General features: G+C 40.5%; 1 protein-coding gene across 11 annotated transcripts in view; it reads right to left on the bottom strand.

The window, feature by feature from the left end:
* Positions 1–7,271: 7,271 nt before the first annotated feature.
* LOC138211068 (teneurin-3) overlaps positions 7,272–21,893 on the bottom strand; it is a 185,607-nt gene continuing 170,985 nt past the window's right edge. For all 11 annotated transcript variants that reach the window (XM_069170649.1, XM_069170650.1, XM_069170651.1 and 8 more), the window contains 8 exons: positions 21,132–21,286; positions 17,229–18,106; positions 15,859–16,034; positions 15,176–15,411; positions 14,162–14,458; positions 10,408–12,019; positions 9,764–9,894; positions 7,272–9,187 (listed from right to left, as the gene is read on the bottom strand). In XM_069170649.1, the coding sequence (XP_069026750.1) occupies positions 8,435–9,187; positions 9,764–9,894; positions 10,408–12,019; positions 14,162–14,458; positions 15,176–15,411; positions 15,859–16,034; positions 17,229–18,106; positions 21,132–21,286 (4,238 nt within the window). In that variant the 3' untranslated portion in view covers positions 7,272–8,434. The remainder of the gene's footprint in view (positions 9,188–9,763; positions 9,895–10,407; positions 12,020–14,161; positions 14,459–15,175; positions 15,412–15,858; positions 16,035–17,228; positions 18,107–21,131; positions 21,287–21,893) is intronic.

Genomic DNA, 21,893 nt, shown 5'->3' with positions numbered 1-21,893 from the left:
TCACAACACAATCCAGGTTTTTAAAGATTTATCTTATCCAATCAGTCATGAGCATACAGTCAGCATCCGGTCCGCCTCTTATTTGTCTCATGAAACTGCTGTTTATCTTTACCCCAGAGCTGCCTTATGGACTTTGTATGACTTGCTGAAAGAAAGGTCACACAGCCCTCTTCATATAATAAAATGAAACAAAACAACAAATACTTCACACATATTACTTTCCTGAAAATTATTTGTGAAATGCATCTCTTGAGGCTTTTATATTGACAGAACAAAGAGTGTAATCGGTAAAGTTCTATTTGGATTTTGCTGTCATGGTCACTGGGTGTCTCCGGTGTTTTTATATTTGTTTATATTGTACGTGACAACTTTACTCGGTTATATAAGTGTCTCCCCGAGAGGAGTGGACTTACCTATGTGTCGATATCACAGACTAGCTGCCCTGGCTGCCGCTGAAATTGACCTTTATAATCTATTTTCTTTGCCTTGAAATTTGTAAGTAAAATGTTTAAGTAAAAAAAAAAATATATATATATGTATAAAAAAAAATAAAAAAATACCATTTATATATATGAATAAAACGTTTTATTGCTCATAATATACCAAAAACACATTCAGTCATGCCACTAATTGTTTTTTTGTTTGTTTTTGTTTTTTATCAGAAAGCTTAAACCCAATTTAATTCTGAGTATTTTGTTTGTTGTGTGAATCAATTTACGACATGCCACTGCGGTAGAACTCGCTGATGCCACTCTGTAGTTCATTGGACTCATCTGTAAATATTTGCAATTTGGTTAATATTTCATTTACTTCGGACAACGTCGCGTCTCGCGTGTTTCCCGAGGTTATTGGAAGTCCGAGCACTGCGCACACGGTCTTCGTCAGTGAAGTACTTTGAAGCTTTGTCCCACCCCCACCCCCACACCCCCTTGAAATTGAAATTGGACACGCGTGAAAACACGTACGTACCTCGAGAGCTCGACCGTGTTGTTGCCGTCCTCAGCTTTGTGGGGAGCCGGAAAATATTTTGGCCTGTAATATCAGCTGTCATACAGGGGATATTTGTTTGTTTCCATTCGCAGTTGGCAAGGCCGGTTGGAAGTAATGATAGCCTCGTTGCTCCCTCCCACCTTGAGCCGCACCACAACACAACACCCTGCCAGTCACAACAAGTAAACTGAACAGCAGTTAACCCTAGTTTCATCAGCGTCTCTGAATCATCCCCCACCCACCCACCCACCCACCCCAGATCATTATCTCCTTTGTTTTTCCACCCACACTCTGTGGATTTATCGGGTCGAGTCCCATCAGTGTGTGCAACGGTCCACAGAAGATCAGAGGGATGGCAACAAGCAGCTATTTCTGAATTGACAGGGTACGAGCCCGGCATTACGGTTTAAGGCTGCAGGCCGAACAAGAAAAGCCTTGAATGAGCTGTGACTTCATCCCTACATTCGTTTTTTTTTTTTTTTTTTTCAGTCTTAGACTTTTTGTACTCTTATACAATCAGCGTAAACTTAATCGATGTATTTATCACCGAAGTTTTACAAAAACAAACCTCTGACAAAAGTAATACATTAACAGTAATATCTGCTTATTGTTGCAGCCACCGTATTTGCTGCAATGATCAAAAATGGGGATTATTACATACAGTACTAATTAGCTTCTTTTTAAAAAAAAGTAATATATATTACGATCTTCACTGGATTGTTGTTTTGTCATCATTAGATGTGATTATCTATACTATAATACTATACTATATATGTATAGTGTGACATTTTTTTCACATTTTAGATGACATCTATAGTATGAATTTTTGTTCACATTTTGGACATGCTATAGTGACTTTTTGTTCACATTTTGGACGTGCTATAGTATGACTTTTTCACATTTTGAACGACATGCTATAGTATGACTTTTTCACATTTTGAACGACATGCTATAGTATGACTTTTTCACATTTTGAACGACATGCTATAGTATGACTTTTTCACATTTTGGATATACTATAGTATGACTTTTTTTTTCACATTTTGGACATACTATAGTATGACATTTTTTTTCACATTTTGGACATGCTATAGTATGACTTTTTTTTCACATTTTGGACATACTATAGTATGACTTTTTGTTCACATTTTGGACATGCTATAGTATGACTTTTTGTTCACATTTTGGACATACTATAGTATGACTTTTTTTTCACATTTTGGGCATGCTGTAGTATGACTTTTTTCACATTTTGAACGACATGCTATAGTATGACTTTTTCACATTTTGGACATACTATAGTATGACTTTTTTTCACATTTTGGATATACTATAGTATGACTTTTTTTTCACATTTTGGATATACTATAGCATGACTTTTTCACATTTTGAACGACATGCTATAGTATGACTTTTTCACATTTTGAACGACATGCTATAGTATGACTTTTTTCACATTTTGGACATACTATAGTATGACTTTTTGTTCACATTTTGGACATGCTATAGTGTGACTTTTTCACATTTTGAACGACATGCTGTAGTATTACTTTTTTTCAAATTTCGGATGATGTATAACATTTATATTTACGACATGCTATAGTGTGACTTTTTTCACATTCACGACATGCTATATTATGACTTTTCACATTTTAGATAACATCTGTAGTATGACTTTTTTCACATTTTGGACGACATGCTATAGTATGACTTTTTTTTGTATTTTGGACGACATGTCGGCTTTTTTTCCCCCCGTATTTTGGACATGCTATAGCACGTCGTCTAAAATGTGAAAATAAAGTAATAATATATCATGTCCAAAATGTGAAAAAAAAGTCATGATTTGTCGTTCAAAATATAAAAAAAATCTATCTATACCTGCTTTATCCTGAACAGGGTCACTGGCGGGCTGGAGCCTATTAGAGCTCACTTTGGGCTAGGGCAGGGTACACCTGAACAGGTTGCCAGTCACAGGGCCAACACTTAAAGACAGATGGAAATAAAGACCATTCATGCTCTCATTCACACCTAAGGGAAATTTGTAGAGCCACCAATTAACCTGAGTTGCATGTTTTTTGGATGGTGGGAGAAAGCTGTAGGACCCAGAGAGAACCCATGCAGGCACAGGGAGACCATGCAAACTCTACACAGGAAGGCCCAGGCCCGGATTTGAACCCAGAACCTTTGTGCTGTGAGGTGCCAATGCACCACTGTGCCGCCCTATGAAAATCATACTTTATAAAAAGATCATACTATAATAGGTTGTCCAAAATGTGAAAAAAAACATCACACCATAGTATGTCTTCCAAAATGTGAAAAAAATGTAATTTTGAAATGCTATAGTCTGACTTTTTTTTTCTTCCATATTTTGGACAACATACATATGACTTTTTTCACATTTTGTACAACATACTATAGTATGACTTTTTTTTTTTTTACATTTATGTATTAAATTGTTTTCACATCTTGGAAGGCATCTTGGAAGGTATGATGTTTTTTTCTTTACATTTAGGACGACCTATTTCAGTATGATGGTTTTTTTTTCACATTTTGGACGACATACTGTAATATGACATTTTTTCACATTTTGAACGACATGCTACAGTATGAAATTATTTTCACATTTTATGATCTTTTGTTCACATTTTGGGCGACATACTATAGTATGAGTTCATTACTGCCGGCACACATTCCCTCTCACCTGCACCTCTGGAAAACTCTGGACTCCAGCTGGTTGTTGCCCCACTCCCGGACAATGCTCCGCTGGACTTGGCACACACAATTAAACACACATATCCCTGGACTCAGCCACTCTGTATACCTCATTCACACATAAACTCTTCATTCACACACACAAAACTCACACCCCCCCGGATGCCAACAACTCCTTCTATTCATTATATTCAATTAATCCGTTTTTTATTCATTTTTCCTGCTTCTTTGTCTGCTATGTTCACGCATAACACAACATACTATAATATGATCGTTTTTTTTTTGGGACATTTAGGACAACACATGCTATAGTATGGCAATTGTATGATATTGTGGACGACATACTACAACTATACGAATTTTTTTGACATTTTGGATGACATACCAACGTATCACTTTTTAATTAGATTTTGGACGATATACTATACTATGACATGTTTGTGGCTGATGCATTTTGTTCACTAAAGGCAACAGTAAACAACTACTGACACTCTACCATTCAAGAATATCACATTATTATTTTGATTATTGATCGGTTGAATAAATACAAATATATACATGTATATATGAAACTATAATAAATTCACTTACAAGTAAGAGGCTAAATTGCAGGATGGTTCATTTGTGTCCACTAGAAAACAGGTTATATGAGGCAATGTCAAAGCTTGTTTTCTGGGAATTGTAAAATAATTATTCTTTGATCAAAAGTAAACTGAGCCATTTAATTCCACTGAACATCTTTAGTTCACACACGTCCTTGTGTTTGAAGAAATTTGTACCTGTTTGATCCTTAATTTGTCACCTTACACTTCACAGTAAATCTTTCGTAATTTGTTTTTGGATGGTAGGAACAATTTGATTTAACAACGTAATTTGGAAATAGTAAAACGAAACTGTTACAATAATTTGAGATTAATGTTTGGTTTCTGTTACTCTCATGAATATATATTTTTTTTTTTATCTTTATAGGTGCTGTTGATTTGTGACAAAGAAAAGGTCCATAGGTCCAGTTGTCAGCTGAAGGTGAGTAAAAGTGATATCGACATGACATCTACTTTGTGTGCTTGTGAAAATTGAATACTGGTTGACAGAAAGAAAAAAAACATTTGGTAGCAGTAACTGAGGGATATTAAACCACAGAGGAGTTCTACAAAATACCATACTTGCACAGACGTGTACCATCAGAGGAGAGGAATGCTAATTTAAGAATTAAAATGTGTTGTCCTTGGAGAAGCGATCCGCTACACATTATTTTATTTACTACAACCTAATTAGAGCTCAATCTGTTGACTATTTAATGTGTTCATAATTATCTCATAAGCTTGGTTGATGCACTTGATTGCACATTCTTAACATCACATAAATGATTGCTGTGTTTCTACTGCGAATTCAGCTTCACTTCAAATTACTGCATCTTTCCTTTCTCTCAGTTTTATGTCATACGATCTTAATTGAATTTGAGTGGAATAGCTTTTGAAAAGTGTACAACTACAGTCTAAGCTTGCCTCCTAAATCCTGACCTCCACTTGATTCAAATCTGCGCCGATACAAAATTTATGGTTTATAGATATTGTTCCACTACAATGATAACCATTTTGACATAACGTCACAATGTTTGCCACCCAAAAGTCAATATCGAGCCATTTTAATAATTTAAAGGAAGCTGAAGCATCCTATGATCTATAACTTCTTCTCCAGTGCAGCAATGTTGTATCTCCAAGGTGGTGACATGCGAATTGTAAAATAATTTCACGTTTGATGGTGTGGTTCCATATGGCTACCTTCATCGGGAAAAATAGGCCCGAATGAATAATGAAAGATGCGTGATTTTCTTTTTTATATTGCTCTGATGTGGTTATTGCACAATGCTTTTGGGTCTTTGATGTTCTTACAAAGTCGTGCCATCTCTTTTATATAAGCCTTTGAAGTAGGCCTAGTTGCACTGCGCAGTGATACGCCGTGCTGTTGCTTTGGCAGTGCCTACTGTGGTCACAGTGTGATACTGCAGCAGCACTGCAGATCATTTTAATATTATTAGTTTAAATATTCCATTTGATGTCTCTTTAGATTAACCTGAAATATCCAGACGTGATTTTTTTTTTTCCCCCCTCCCAACATCTGGCTCACTAATCACCAGAATTTGACAGAAATATTTGAAGTTGGAGCTCAAAGAAACAATATTTTCTGACCTCTCTGAAGGTACATTGACGGCCTCTGGTTTAATAAGTGTACTGCTATGCGATATGCCGATAAACAGACAGCTGGGCGACTTTTTGAACTATGCACTTTGTACCACTAGGGAGCATCAGAGGGCCTTTAAGAGAAGGAAAGATTTGAACGCTTCATATTTGGCGAGTTTGTGTAAGAAGATTTTTCAGCAAGGGTTCGGTGTGGTTTGAAACTCTTTGCATGCCTATATGAAAACAAATCTGGGTTTGTATAAATTCACTGTAATTTCATTATGACGGAACAATAGAAAGTGGCTCACAGGGGAGGTTTTATGAAACATTTCATTATAGGTTGGTGGTGAAAGGGGGTAGTATACCCTGAGGGAGTTAGAAGAACTTTGAAGGCATGTATTTCAGATTCTGAGCTGAGCTCCGTTCAAAGAGAAGTACCTGTGTTTAACTGTGTATGTCATAAAACATTTTAAATTGCAACAACAACAAAAAAAAAAATACATGCAAGGAATCTGGGTGATGGTGGAGCAGCAGAGCGCAGGTCAAAAACAACAGCATAAAACAACTTTTGAGCAAAAGAATATTCTGCTCCCATTTGGTTTGAAATGCTGTTTGAAGTTTATCATGAAAAAGAAAGCACTTTCATATGAAGGGCTTGTTTTCAGAATTACACATTCCATCATCAGAATCCTTCTGTGCTTTGATGAGTAACACTCGGTTTGATCAGTTGGAAAGCTGATCACAACCCAAATGAATTTTTTTGTTGTTGTAATTACGCCATTAAATGTGCACACGTACCTCAACTCTTTTGTGATTATGTGACTGATTGAGAGGAGCGTTTTTAGTCAGCTATATACATTTTAGGTTAATTACACTTAAACACATTTTCAGTTACACACTTCAATTCAGGACGGCTTCAAGCAGCTGACTTCAAAGAAATTATGCATTTGTCTATTTGGGCTTTGTAGCTCAAAGGATTTATTTTTTAATCATTAATGTAATTAGCAATTTTGATGTTTTTTGGAATACTGAAGCAATGCGTGTGTCTTTTTGGAAAGACTTCCTTCGATGTTTTCCTACACCAACGTCTGATTAACACTCCCGCCCCCACTTAATACCAAATTCTCTCACTTCTTGAATTTAACAGTAGAGTTGTGAGATAAAAAACAAAAAGGCAGAACTTTGTCCAGTTCTTAAAAAAACAACACACCCAAAAGAACCCCAATATCAGTTTAATCCATGAGTGCAATTAACATTCAAAAAATATATAGATATACCTACCGAGAACATGGATGTGATCTCTATCTGGATCCACTGTAACTTTGTTTATGTGAGATGGGTTCATGAAATATTTGTGTTGATAAAATATTCATCGGACAGGAGGCCAAGTCAAGAGGCATTATGCCCAATAAACATTAAATTTAGTGGAAGTAATAGTTGACTGCAATGTTATAGATACATCACCACTTGTAAATACGTGTCACTACATGCACAGGTATCTCTTAATTACTTAAACAAAGCATTGTGAAGAAGCCCCACATTCGCCATATTGGTAGGAACGCAGCTTAAAAACAAACAAAACACAAAAAAAGGAATCCATTCTGAAAAGTCACATAAAATAAAAAGAACAAATCAAAATCAGCTTGACTTTATTCATGTATAAACACAACATAAATTACTGTTAATGACTAGTACAGACATTTATTCAGTTTCTTAAAAAAAGCCATAAAACTCTTGCATAATTTACAAAACATGGTGTCCCTGTGTCCAAGACACAGCTGTGCCTTGTCCCCCGCCCGACAGAGTTCTTCATACCTTTGCTGTCCTTTTTTTTTTTTTTTTTTTTTTTTTCCCACAATGAATATTGGGTATTTAAACATGTTTCTTTTTTCCATTTAAAAGCATCTCAAGGAGAATAAGACATTTTGATGTTTACAGTGCTAAATCTGGTATACATAGTGGTTGTTTGGTGAGGATATTTCTAACATCAGAAGTCTCTGATTTTGAAAAAGAAATGTTTGCTCAAGGACACTGCTCACTCTAGGTCTGTGAACCCATGAGCCTGGTACTTCTACAGAAGTGCAGATATGCATAATGTAAACATTTCCTTTGCTCTTATAATACTCTGTTGAGCCAAACGTTTCTGGATGAAATAAAACATAAAAAAAAACCAAACATAAAACACCTAAATTAGCTCACTGTTTCTTCAAACACAACGATTCCTCTGCTTCAGAGTCCAGAGTCGAAAAGGCTTGTGCTACAGAGGAACTGACCTGTAATTGCCATGTTAAGGCTTGGTGTAGTTGTACATTTACTCTGTAGTCTGTTGGTCACAATGCACAGCATTGCTTTTGACCACTTCAATTTTTTTTTTTCAAATTTTTTTTTTTTTAATTTTTTTTAACGATGTTTAAATTAGTTTTTTTTACAAAAACACATTGACACTCAGGGTACATATCAGCAACTTTAGATTACAGCTGCTTTTCGTTTTGTCCACTCGTACGTCTCCACCAAAGACAAAGTCTCTTTGGCAGAAAATGCACCTCGTATTGTTACCTTTTCCCAATTTCACTTTGCCGAAGAAAGTGGATATTATTCGTGCTATCCGCTAACTCTGGGTACTGCTCGATGGACAGCACATAGTACCCGTCATAGCCCAAAACTTTCCCACTACTCAGAAGCTGCCTCTTCTCTCCTTCTGTCCAGGGGCGAACCCCTTCCTCGCCATCTCGCACCCGCTGCTGCTCCCGGGCCCACGCACCCGCCAGGGCGCGCTGACGTGCCAGCTCGACAACCCGCGCTTTCTCCTCGTCCACCGTGGACCCGTAGCGGATATGGAAAGCGAGAGCACCGGCACGAATCTCCACATCCGCGAAACGCCGAGTCCGACTATCCATGACTGTGGTGGACTGGGAAACCGTCACGTTGACGCCGTTCTCCAGAGTCTTGTGTCCACTGGTGAGGTGCAACGCGGCAAGGTCGGCGTCCGGGAGGCCCGGCTTGACGAAGTAGTGCGTGTCCCGCCCTTCTATGGTGAAATGGAGGTCTTCCAGGTAGAAAGCATTGTTGAGGATGGTAGCGACCTTGATACAGTCCTCACTGGCGACGTTGAGCGTGTGAGTGTGCACGCTGCCCTTGTAGATGGCAAACATAACGGCCCTTCCGATGGGAGACATCGCAGCCGAGAACCACAGCCAAGACTTTTCACCTCTGCGACCTCGACTGAGATGGACCTCCGGCAGCCGCTCGAATGACAAGAGAGAGTGTGCTTGTCTGGTTACTTCCTGCTGGACCCCAGAGATAGACTGTAGGAAAAGTGCAGTGAAACGTTAACGCCTGAACATGGCAGAACCTGACTCTCCAGGCCATTTAGAACCAGCTACTGCTCTGCTTCAGAGAGTTTCTCATCCCCGTCCAAGATAATGGTGTTTTCAAGATGTGTTCTCAAGCCAAAAGTAGATAAATCCCCCACGACAATATTACAGCAAACACTTTTTTTTCTGTTAAGGCTGCACACCAAAGAAACGTAGCATAAATAGCATCAAAAGATAGAAGTAGCAACACCAAAATATTGCATATAAATTAGACAGCCGTAAAATCTGTTCAGCTGCTAACTGAAACAAGACAGAGTTTCCCTTATTATGCGTTTATTATTATTATGCAAATATTTTCCCAATTAAAATTTATATTCTATGAAATACACTGCAGTCCAATTAAGTTATGGCAGTTTCAAAATACTGATGTAAGACGAAAACAACAGAGAAAAAAATACGTTATTTTCTTTTATAGTCTGTCTGGTCCTTATGTACTCACACAACTTAAGACTTTTTTGTTTTTTGCTCATGCATTCAGTATGTATGACAAATATAGATTTTACCCACCGGCAGATCATCCCACAGCTGACTCTTCCTCAGTTCATAGGATGGCATGCTTAAGTCGAACTTTGGGACCGGAAACCCGGGAATGGTGTTGTGAAGATGAAAGCCAAAGGTTACAAGCCAGCTGTTTACATCTGAAAAAAGGAATTGTAAGGAAATAAAGACAAAGTTCAAAGTTATAACTTCAAGACCTTTATACGTTCTCTCTTTTTTTTTTAAATTTTTTTTTATTGAGCTAAATCGCTTATTTGAGATGTGTGTTTTACACATACATTAGTGACACTTTTGAAACTTGTTCCTTCGGTGCTTAAAAAACTGCAGAGTAAATGCAAGTCCAGATACTATTAACCTAAATTTGCTAAAATAAACAACGATAATCATTAATTTATTTAGTAATTAGACGTAAAATTGACTGACAACTAAAGATTTTGCAAGCAAAACAGCCAAACATTTGCTTGTTCCTGCTTTCTATGGTTGATGATTAGATAACTCAGGGTTAGAGATTGACTATGAAAAAATATGAGAAATTATAATGAGCATTTTCTGAGCCTCGTGGAAAAATTCCCCTGCAGAAAAGTTAATCATGAAAGTAATTATTACAAATGAAAACAATCAGCACGAGCAGCTTCGACTGCAGAATCTCTTACCTGCAACATATTCTCTCACTTCGTGCACTTTGCTGATAGGGTTGTTGTTTCTGAACATGTACAAATTAAAAGGAGCTGGCTCTTTGCCAACTTTTTTCCAGGTGGAGACATCTGGAAGGGTCCACCTTCCCGACATGATATCGTAATCCTGCTCCCCGAAGTGCAGCAGTTTGGTCAGGGGGTCGTACAGTCCCCCGTGAAACCCGAGCACCAGCTGGAAGTCTGGGTTCGAGTCAAAGTAGATCTCGCCGTACGCCGTGTACTGCAGCTGCTTGACCAGGAGGCCGTTGCTGGTGAAGACAGCCAGAGGTGTGCCGGTGTTGTCGCAAGCGATGTAGAACTCCTCCCCGCTGCTGATCTCCATGGCGAACAGGTGGCCTTGGAGGTCGTAGTAGAACGAGGTGATCTCCGAGCTGGAATGGTTGTAGACGTGCGTTATCCGCGCCGGGTAGCTCAGGTCCGCGTAGAAGTACTGCAGGTGTTGGCCCAAGCTGGTCTTGGTGGACACTCTGCGGGCGAGCCCATCGTAACGGTACTGAATCGTCCAGCCGCTGCTCTTGCTGTAGACCCGCACCAAAAGTCCTTTGGAGTTGTACTCGAAGATTTCCGCTCCCCTCTGACGCAGGAAACCGTCTTCGTCCATTCGGTACTGGATATCTCCGAGGCGGGTGATGCGGTCTCTCAAGTCGTAACGCAGAGGCAGAAGCCTGGCGCTGTTTCCCGCATTCAGCAGGTGCAGATTTCCGTTGAGGTCATACGTATAGCGCCACATCACCTTTTCGTTTAAGTACACGGTCTGGAGCTGGCCGTCTACGTCGTACTCGTAGCTGTACTTGGTGGTGTTGGCGAAGGGGCCGATCTTGATCTCTCGCCTGGTGACTCTGCCCACGTCGTCGTATTGGAAGGTAATCCAGTACATGAGCGAACGAAATATCTCGTACTGGATCTCTTTGATGCGTCCGTGTGCGTCGAAGTGCTTGGTGTACGTCATGACCGCCGTGGATATGATCTGATTTATGTCGTAGTAGATCACCCCAAACTTTCCAAACTGCTCCACCTTCCCCGAGATGTCGTCGAACTGGTACAGGTCGATGGGTAGCGGCGTCTCGTTGATGACACCCTGCACACTGGTGACGCGCAGGCTGCTGTCGTAAGTGTAATCGAAGCGCGCGTTGACCATGCCGTCCTCGCTGAAGCGGAAAATCTGCCGGTCGACCAGGGGCCCCACCTGGCGATAACGAATGGAGCAGATGAAACCCTCGTTCTGCAGGTTGACGGTCTTCAGCACACCGGCCGTCTCGTCGTAAGTGAAGCTGACCCTCGTGCTGTCGTACAGGATCTCCGACAGTTTGTTTTGCCGCCGGTACCTGTACAGGACTCTCCGGCCCGTGCCGAGGTGAGCTACCCGCAGCAGGAGGCCGTCTTCGCTGTAGTCCACGGCTACTGAGGCGTTGCTCTCGGGGGGGTGATAAAGGTTCCTGTAGTAACCCACTGAGCGGATGGTCTGCATGGTGTAGCGGGCCACGCTTGGCATGGTGACAGCAGAAAGTCGGTCCAGAGAGTCGAAATCAAATATGTACTGCCGTTGACTGTGAAGCAGCAGAACCATGGACTGCGGGGAAAAGAACAAAACAGAAGGTGTTTTTTTTTTTTTTTTTTTTTTTTGAAGAGTTGCGTAATTTTCCTACATATATAATATATATGGAAGGCAGGGTGTGTGCAGGCGGAAGCCTCCTGCTTTGAAATAAGGAGAAACGGGGTGAATAAAAAATGTAGACGGCAGTGTTAACGATCACTGTTGTGAGACAGCAGCTACCAATTGTACTGACTATTGTCTAAAGTGTTCATGCTGAAGATGCAGAAAAGATTATTGAATAATATATATGTTAAAAACTCCGAAGAGCTTCTGCCGAGAACATTAACCCGAAGACAGTTTATCTTTTTAACTCTCAATGATAGTCTAGTCCAGTCAGCATATACATGTACGACAAGCAAACTTTGCTTTCAACTCAGCCAGGGATGCTCCTTTGATTAATTTACAGTATATGCAGTCTGGAGTGTGGTCTGTCTTCCAAAGGTTTACCACCCTTTCTGTTAAAATGTCATGCCCAGTCATCCGTGACTACATTGAGGTTCACTGTGCTCCCAGAGCCCCCCGTGTTACTTATGTCAGAGTGTTGACGTGGCCTCTTCCAGGTCACGCAATGAAAGAATGCAGCCAGGAGTGGCTGAGGAAATCTCTGCATGTTTTTGTGGCGAGGCGTCTCCGTGCAATCTCAAAAACACTCCAAAAAAACCAACTACAGAATATTTATGTGTAGTGTTACAGCTCTTTTGTTGTTTGAGATGTTGTGACAGCAGAATGCAGAGATCCGAAGCACTGTAAGACTTCTGATCAAATTGTTAATTGATAGACTCCCTTTTCATTTTTGCAAAGTATACCAGCGCCATAACATACTCCTTAACGTGGAATTCAGCCGTCCTGTATTCTTTATCATCGAGCATGGTGGTACGTTGCTATATTTTCCAAAAGATACTCCAAAGCTCCTGAACTACATACCGAACCATTTCCCTAAACATTTGAATATTTTTAGTCTGGCAGGTAGAAAGCAGCATATTTTTTTTACCAACTGAGTAAACACAGTCATTAAATATGTGAAAAATGAACTCTCCCAGGATTTTATAAATTGCCAAGCAACACGACTGTAATCTTTGCTGGTGGAAACAGTTAGGTGTGAAGTGTCTGGTCTGTGTAGGTTTCAGCAATTTAACTTTTTATTTAATTACTTGCTTTGTTACAACTAGAGACCACGAACAACATTAAACAAAAATGTTAGCTCAAAGCTCTTTTGTGTCTACAGTCCCGTGGAAGGACAGAGAGTGATAATAAAGAGCATACTGTTCTTTTACAGAACTACTAACACTAATACTGCTTTTATAAAATAAGAAAATTCTGATATATCCACCAAAATGTGGTTATTAAACATTTGTGACAAAGATATTAGGATGGATGCAGGATATTTTACAGATTCATGATAAACTTCTTATCTTTAAAAATGACATCGGTGCATTACAACAGTGAACTTAACTGAATGTTATAATTTTAAATAACTATGAATAAAAAAAACCAATTAAAAAAACCCCACATAGAATAATTTATAAATGATCCCCAAACATCTTTTTTTCGGCAGTTTTTATAGTTTTATATTGGTCAACTTACACAGATACAAAATCTCTGATAAAAAAATATAATTTTAAGGCAGTGATGGTCGTTAAGCTGACTAACTTCAAATTATTGTGGGGCCTCATTTCCTTTGTTAACTCTGACATACTGCTGGAATGCAGTTGGGTAAACCACATTGCTTTTTTTTTTTTTTTTTTTTTTTTTTTTTAATATCACTGTTATACCCTTTCAGTTTTCACCAGAATTTTGATGATTGGGTAGAGCTATAAATTATAGATGGTAGCCTCAGATACCGCCGACGAAGGAAACCCACTGGACATTTTTTTTTTTTCACGTGTTAAAGCTTGTAAATGATGCTCATAAATTTGCAGTTAGCGACTCGCAATGATCACTGCGTGCAGAGGTACTTGGTGAACTGCAGCTGGTGATTATTGCAAAATAAGCCTATTCAGGGTGACCTCTGCCACGGTGACATTAGAAGGTCTTGATTCACCCTGCGGCGATAAAAATCTAGCCCCGCTGTACACTATATCGTACAAATGACTTCTTCTGGCTGAGTTATTTCCTCACCTGCTCCAGGTAGGTGTAGCTCCATATCTTCCCATCCGCAAACACCCTGGAAATCAGGCGGCCTTGGCCATCGTACTCCAGCCTCTCAGTGGTGGGACCTCTCTGCAGGGCGCTGATTTGCCCGCTGCTCGTGCGGCTCACATTAACCGGCAGCAGCTTACTGCTGGGCACCCAGAGGACCGGGTGGCCCGCGGTGTCATATATAATCTTTAGGAGGAACTTCCTGTGGTCGTCATAAATCTTCTCCGTCCTCAGGGTGCGATCGTAGTCGACGGAAAGGATGTTCCGTCCGTTCACCTGTGGGAAAGATTCGATTTAAGAATGGCTTCAACAAACAAATTACAACTACTCCTTCTTCTGGTGAGTGGACGGTATTCAAAAATGACACAATGGTACAATTTCAAGAGGAAATTATTTGGCTGTGATGTCGCTGTTCTTCGTCTAGATGACTCTTTTAAACGGTATTCACAGAGATTTTCACTACCGTTGTCACAGAGATTAACGCCCCCTTCGCGGGGCTCATTAAACTACGACACTTTGGCAATTGTTCAGGTACACTTAAATCACACCCACTGAAATTTAGTTGAGGCAAAAAAAATTACTGTGAGGAAAATTAACCACCCAAATTAAGTTCATGAAGTATCATAAATCTATGTCAGATTCCAGGATGGTGAAATATGAAGAGGTGCACTTTACCCTACTAGAATATTGATAACCCTCGATATGAAGACAAACGTTGTAGCTCATAAATTACAACGGAAGACAAGAGGTGCAGAAAAATTAAGGTTATAATAAGGACAGTGACACAGCCAGAGATATGACATCACATGTCCTTTTTTTAGACAGATCATTTGCACATGTAACTTGGTTGGATTATTGAATTGAATCCCGGCTCTAATATTGCCTTTTTCTCTTTGTCATTCTCCGAGGTAAAAAAAAAAAAAAAAGCCATTAAAATACCCACTTTGTGTGTATGTGCCACTCGTCATTTGCCACAAAGAAAAGAGGACATACCCTGAGCTTGCGTCCAAACACAATAACTTTCCCTCTGGCTTGTTCTTTGCGGAAGCGCCACTCCACCAAGTTTTGCCCACTCTCTCCTGGCAAGCTCATGTTGCGTCTGGCTACAGTCGGGTTGGCAGCGCCTGCCAGGATGTGGGGCTCTGTCTGGTAGTGGGTGTCCATCCCGTTGGCATAGGTAATCCTCAGCGAGTTGTCGAAGCCCACTTGATAGCTACTTCTACACTGGTCTGTTGACGGTAAACAGAGAAGCAAAAGTTAGAACAAGGGGGTGGGGGAAAGGCAATTTCACACCGTAGCTGATGTTATCGACTGTCTCCGGGGTTGATTATTGGTTGTATGTAATTATGCTTTAAAGTCCTCGGTATATCAAATTAGACAATTTTCAAATAAAAACAATGCACATGAATGATGCGCTGAAATAACTGGACCATCTGGCTCTGGCAGAGAGTAGAAACCACTTAGTTACAAGGTTGATGCGTCTCCCTGACACTCAAGCCCACACACCGAGAGAGTAATCATTTACACTGTCGTCTGTCAGTTCTTCGGAGTTGTCGTTGATACACGACTTAAGCTTACTCAACATTGCCCGGCCGACCCTTGAAAGAATGACAAATAACCGCTTACGAAAATAGCCGCCGGAGTCGGCGGGGAAAGACGAGCAGCGGAGGCCTTACCCTGAGCCAGAGTGTAGAAGGCACGGATGGTTGAGGTATTCGTTGTGATGCTGATCTCCTCCTCCGTCATGGAGCTTTCGATGTCCACCGTCAAAGCGCTGTAAATGTCTGTGTACAAGTTATTCACCATTCCAGTGGGGAACGTCACATTCATCAGCCGCCCTTCGCTGTCATAGCTGTTTGACAAAAAGAACATCAAATGACAAAGCATTGATATGTATGCGAGCTCTCTGTGCCACAGTGCATTCAATTATCTGCTCTTTTATACTTGTTGAGTGAGACCATCGACTTTCTTGCAATTAAAATGTCACATTTGTCTTTTTTTTTGTGTGTCTACGTTCAATTTCCCGAGCATAAGTGAAAGGTTGTCTGTGTAAACCAATCCAAATATTTAATATGGGAGAGTGACACATCTCATCAGCTATCAGTTTCCTATAAAAGAAAATATAACACAGACTTGTAATTAATTCAATTATTTGGATGATTGATGTGTCATTATAATCTCAACTGAATGCTTTGCTTTTTTTTTAGTTGTGGTGAGGATGTCATTTATGGCATAATGTGACACGACAGCGAATTACACGAGGGAGAAAAATTCAATCGCCGAGACGTCACTCCACAAAAACAAAGTGAGGTTATGATAGAAAGTCTGGGTGGCTTATTGTATTGAACTATGGTTGTTCATTTAGTTTAGCTTTACTCTTTAAATATATGTATATACTATGTATATAATAACACAACGGGCTGTTGTAATCAACACTTCTGCCACCTACACCGCTATCGAAGACAAGGAGAGAAATGTAACATACTTTATATAGAAACGGAGTTAATACAAGTGTAACTAGGCTATTTCAAAGAGCTCAGGCAAATTTTATAATTAGGTTTCAATTAAATGTGCACCCTAAAGCAGTGTGCAGGTAAGGATGGTTACCAATTATAGAGTAAACTTGTACAGAGCTGTGAGACGAGTAGGACACATGTAGCAAACACTTCTGTCTTTGTACCTCATGATTTTTTTTAGTTAAGAATTAATAAAACTAAAAAAAAGACAAATATTATTGCAGTAATAGGTGGGGAGCAAAATTTTGTTTAATAACTGTGTCAACTGTAAGACTGTAATCCCCCAGTCGCCTCCCTGAGAAGCAAGGAATACTATTTTTATTCCTAGACATAACATCGTCTTCCAGAGCGCAAACCACATTTGTTTACACGGTTTGTATGCAGAAAGTAGGAGGTGTGTTTTAATTTGTACTATGGGCTTTTCTCCAGATTAGGATAGCCTAAATGAATTGCAACCTAAATCCATCTGATTTTGGCGAATCATATAAAGATTTCCACAGAAGCATCTTGCCAATCTCTATCACACTTACTCGTAGAAAGTTGTCCAGCCGATCTCTGATGTCTTCGTCGCCAGCAGGCCATTATTTCCGTGGTAGGTAAGAAGCACCAACTCCTGACCCTGCGCCGTGAGAGTTTTCAGTCCGCCGTTGGTACCCATGGTCAGCCAGATCACCTGGTTGTCAGGGGCGACGATCCGCACCGGCATGCGATTAGGATCTCGGCGGATTCTCAGCGTGTTGCCGCTGCTGTCGGTGACGGCGGTGATGTCATTCTCTGTGTTGTAGCTGAAGGTGAATTTCAAGTCCCCGGTCAACAAGCTGGCCGTGTGTTGGTGGGTACCGTTGCTATCGAACATATACAGCTCCTGGGCATCAGGGGAAGCCACCTCGTACGTATTGGCGCTGAAAGTTGGCCCGTTCCTAGAGATGGCCCGGATGCGGATGTTGCCCAGGTCTGCCACGTAGAGAGTTCCATCTGGAGCTGCCACCAAAGAAGATGGAGCATTGAGCCTTGCATCTTTGGCATAGCCGTCCCCTGTCTGGTAACAGTCACAGTTGGCATCGTTCTTGCAGTCGCAGTCGGAGGGAGACCCGGCCAAATGCGTTATCTCGCCATCCACAGAAACCTTCCGGATCCGGCTCATCTTTCTCTCATCTGTCTCCGCTATGTAGATGGCACCGTGGTAAGATATGGCGATGGACACAGCGGATTCTAGAGGGGTTAACTGTGCCCTTTGACCACCGGCCACTCCGCGCTCCAGTCCAGCCAGTGGGCAGTGGATGGGTCGGCCAGCAGCGATGCTCACTTGACCGTTCTCCGTGATGCGCAGGACTATGTTGTTGTCCAGGACATACAGTGAGTTGTCCATGGGGCTGATTGCTAGGTCTGTGGGCCACTCCAAAATAACCTGAAAAACAGAACACCAGTAGATTAGTGCAAACCAATGACAAGCCGGCCATTAACACTATTACAGTGTTGTTTAAATATGGGTACATTTGTAGTGTAACACTCTTCTCCCTTATTATTATTTTTCTATTGTAGTTTTTTTTTTTTTTTTCCAGTGTCTGTCGGAGGTGGCTGAGAGCCATACAAATTCCTAGTCAGTGAATACTGACATTGCCAAATGAAAGAATCTCGAATCTCTGTTGTTCACATGAAAAGTGATAGAAATTATTGCATCAAGAATGAAAATAGAGCTGAAGAGAAGTACAAACCCCGGCTTCACTTCTCACTTTCTCACAGCTCACTGTGACTGGAGGGGGATTGTCGGTTTCAGAAAGTTAGAGAAATGTATTAAAGACAGCAGTCCCTCATCCGACGTCTGAAATGTGTGGGGGGAAGGGCATTTTCTGAAGCTATTCGAACATCTGACAGGCAAGTCTGAGAGAGACTACTGGCCCCTTAAACAGAGTTATTATATATTCAGTTTAAATACATCCCAAATTTCCATGATTGGAATTGTTATTAGATTTAAAAAAAAAATATATATATATATATATATATATATATCGTTGAAGGTAAACACAGTATTAACCATGTCTCAGGAAAATGTGTAAGTACGTATTACAATCCAAAAACATAACCCTGGCCAATCATTCCGGTCTGCTTGTCAGAAATATGTCATTGAATAAAAAGCGTATTTGTAAACGCACAAATGAGTGGCCTGGCCTTCAACAACCGTGTCATTAAAACTGTCAAAACACTCCTAAATTGTGCTTTTCCACGGGGTGATTAATAAGTAAACACGCTGTCTTTCAAGCTGCCACTAGTTAAACTGCGTCGAGCCAGCTCGCTTAGCTCAGGATGCCTGAGGATCACACGGTCGCGCCAAAACCCGTGTCTTTATTGGCGCGCACTAAATGACTTCATAATTAGCAAAAAAAGTGACAAGCTTAATCCTTTGTCTACATGTTCTCTTATGTTCACCTCCTTCATGTTCACCACCCACACACGATTTGCTCTCTGTTCTGTTTACATAAATAATAATAATAAAAAAAATCTTCTTCATTTTCTCCCGAGCTCTTCTTCCTGTTGATGCTTTTCTATTATCTAACCTCTCAATAGGACACAATTTGCGATTATCTGCTGTCGGGGTGATTTGTTTTTTTGACTCTTGCGGTCCTTTCTATCTACTTCCGCAGTGTTTTGTTTTGTAGCTTTGTACTCTCTCTTTTTGAAAGCTGATCTGCATTATAACATTAGAAATCTAATTAAAATGTAAATTAGTTAGTTAAAAACAACAACAAAAAACACTTTTGTCTGCGCTCACACGCGAGAGGTGGAAGAACCTGATCTTGCGGCAATTTCATTCTCAACAGCGACTCCACTTTAAAATTCACTTTTCTGCAAAAGCAGGGGAGAGGAGATGGTGTTGAACGCATGAATTTTCATACGATAAAAGCCTTTGTTTTTTTTTTTTTGCCTTAAGTAAGATCTCAAAACTCTAATGGAGTGCAATGAGGAGGAAAATTAATGTTTAAACACAGTAAAAGCTGCACTTTCTAGTTTGGAAAAAAAGGGACATGATATTGTAATTCTTCAAGCTATTGCGTAAGGGCAGGGCGCTGCTTTCACATCACCTCATTCACAGGTAAATAGAAAATTGTGTTGGACAAAGCCGGTCATCTTCGGGTCCTGCCGAAGAAAAGGTTTTATGTGCAGCCAGCCCGCCGCCGATTGCAGCTTCATTATCATGTATGGTGTAAGTGTCCTCGATCCTGAGAATTTCTAGTGGAACACTAATTCAGTTCCAGCCACATCAAAACAAGCCCCTAAAACTGAGTAATTATTCTTCCCTCCATATCATCTGCCGTGACCTGAAAACTCATCTCTTCAACAAACACTTCATGTCTCCACTTCCAACAAAATCCCATCCTTCCTCCAAGCACATATTTTCTTCTTGCGCTTTTAGAGAAAATGCTCCGCTTTTGTTGAGTTGAGAGCAACACATAGACACAAAAATGTAATTTCTTCACCTCGATTGTGTTTTCGCAATGCACCTTCTTGTGTTAGTGTCCTAGGAATTCAGGCTTATTCCACTAATGTGTCCGTTTCCTTGGATAAATACATGAAATGTCTATTTTTAATTTAATATTTATTTAACCAGAAAATTTGCATCAAGATTAAAAAGCATCCTTTCAAAAGTGTCCGAGCCTAAACGGGCGGCAACAACAACAACAACTACAGACTAACAACATCAAGCAGATGACATAAAAGAGCTCAGAAGATCAGAGTTTAACAAAAAATGTATTAAAAACTAAAAAGTTTGCCACTGAGAATAAGTTCAAAGATCACATCCGTGGAAAAAAAAAAAAGTCACTAAATACAGGGCGATTCAAAACCAGCAGCAAAAATAAGTAAAACTGCAAAATAAATTAAAAAAAAAAAGCAAAATATAAATGAATTGCATTAAGAAACATCCACATACAAATACGCTGCACCACCAAACATTATCAGCCAGAAGAAAAAATACAGCTTCCGCAGCAACGATTTAAATTCCTTGAAAGGGACCAGTTTTCTGTAATTTCAAATTTAATTGCAGAAGGTTCCAGGCAGAGTGAGCAGCGTGCAAAAAAAAAAAAGCTCTTTTACCCAAGAGTTTGGGGACTCTTAATATAATAATATAGACGGTGAGGTGAAATTAAAAAGTCCTCCAAATGCGTTGCTCTCTCTTGAAAACCATTTATTAGGCGGCGTGTAACTGCAAATACTGGTAGCTTATATTGGGGTGTGTGTGTGTGTGTGTGTGTGTGTGAGATACAACACTACATATTACACCGTGCCTGTTATACAACACTGCATGTCAATGATGAGTGACCGAGCTGAGAGAGGGTTAGAGGGGGTGGGAGCACAAGGTGGCACTGTGACACACTCTTGCGAGGGCGCGCTGGTCGGTTCGACAAACTGCCCGGCGCTCGGTGTGTTTCGGTCACCTGATTGACGTCCATGCTGTTGTCGCAGGTCAGAGGGCGAGCCGACGTCAGGTCGTTGGAACCCAGGAAAGTGGAGATGATGCCGTTCTGGTCCACCTTTCTGATGGTGGTGCCGTCGACGAAATAGATCAGCCCTTTCTTGTCCACGGCGATGCCTGTTGAAACCAGGTAAAGAGTGTGAGGCGGGGAGTGGGGGAGAAGGGGGGGGGAGGGAGGGAGGGATGGAGGGGGAAAAGAAAAAAAAAAAAAAAAAAAAGCAAAAAGAAGAAGCTTCTGATAACAAGGAAAACATTGTAGATATGCTGCATCTCTGCTTGCATGACTCAGTGGACAGAACACGATGGATACATGTGTCAAGCTTGCCTTCCCATTATTCAGGTCACTGCAAAAAGCACATCCATCAATAATTCACAGGCTGCTTTTCTGGTATTAAATAATTTCTTAGGCAGAAGTGGGAAAGGCTGTATTCATACGGTGTATATGCACTCGCCTTTCCCCCCCCCCCCACGTCTTAAAAAAGAACCTCTGAAAGGTGGGGGTGTCAATAAGTGGTTCTCTGAGAAGATTTTTTTGACAACGGCAATCATCAACAATCTGAACACCATTTGAGGAATAAATAAGCGAGGGAGTGAAAATGACAGCTTTGGACAGTCTCAGATGGAAGAGGTGAAAGACAGGCAGTTGCCTTGGTGACAACTGTGGACTAAATTGTCTCAGTGATTGAGTGTCAGCTCAGAGTTGTACGCAGCCGCCAAAGCCAGC

Source organism: Embiotoca jacksoni, unplaced genomic scaffold (genome assembly GCF_022577435.1).
Source record: "Embiotoca jacksoni isolate LCO1_2020_lvr unplaced genomic scaffold, fEmbJac1.0.p SCAF_5, whole genome shotgun sequence".
Taxonomy (NCBI): domain Eukaryota; kingdom Metazoa; phylum Chordata; class Actinopteri; family Embiotocidae; genus Embiotoca; species Embiotoca jacksoni.
The sequence above is the reverse complement of the archived record's forward strand: the minus strand, read 5'-3'. Positions and strand labels throughout refer to the sequence as shown.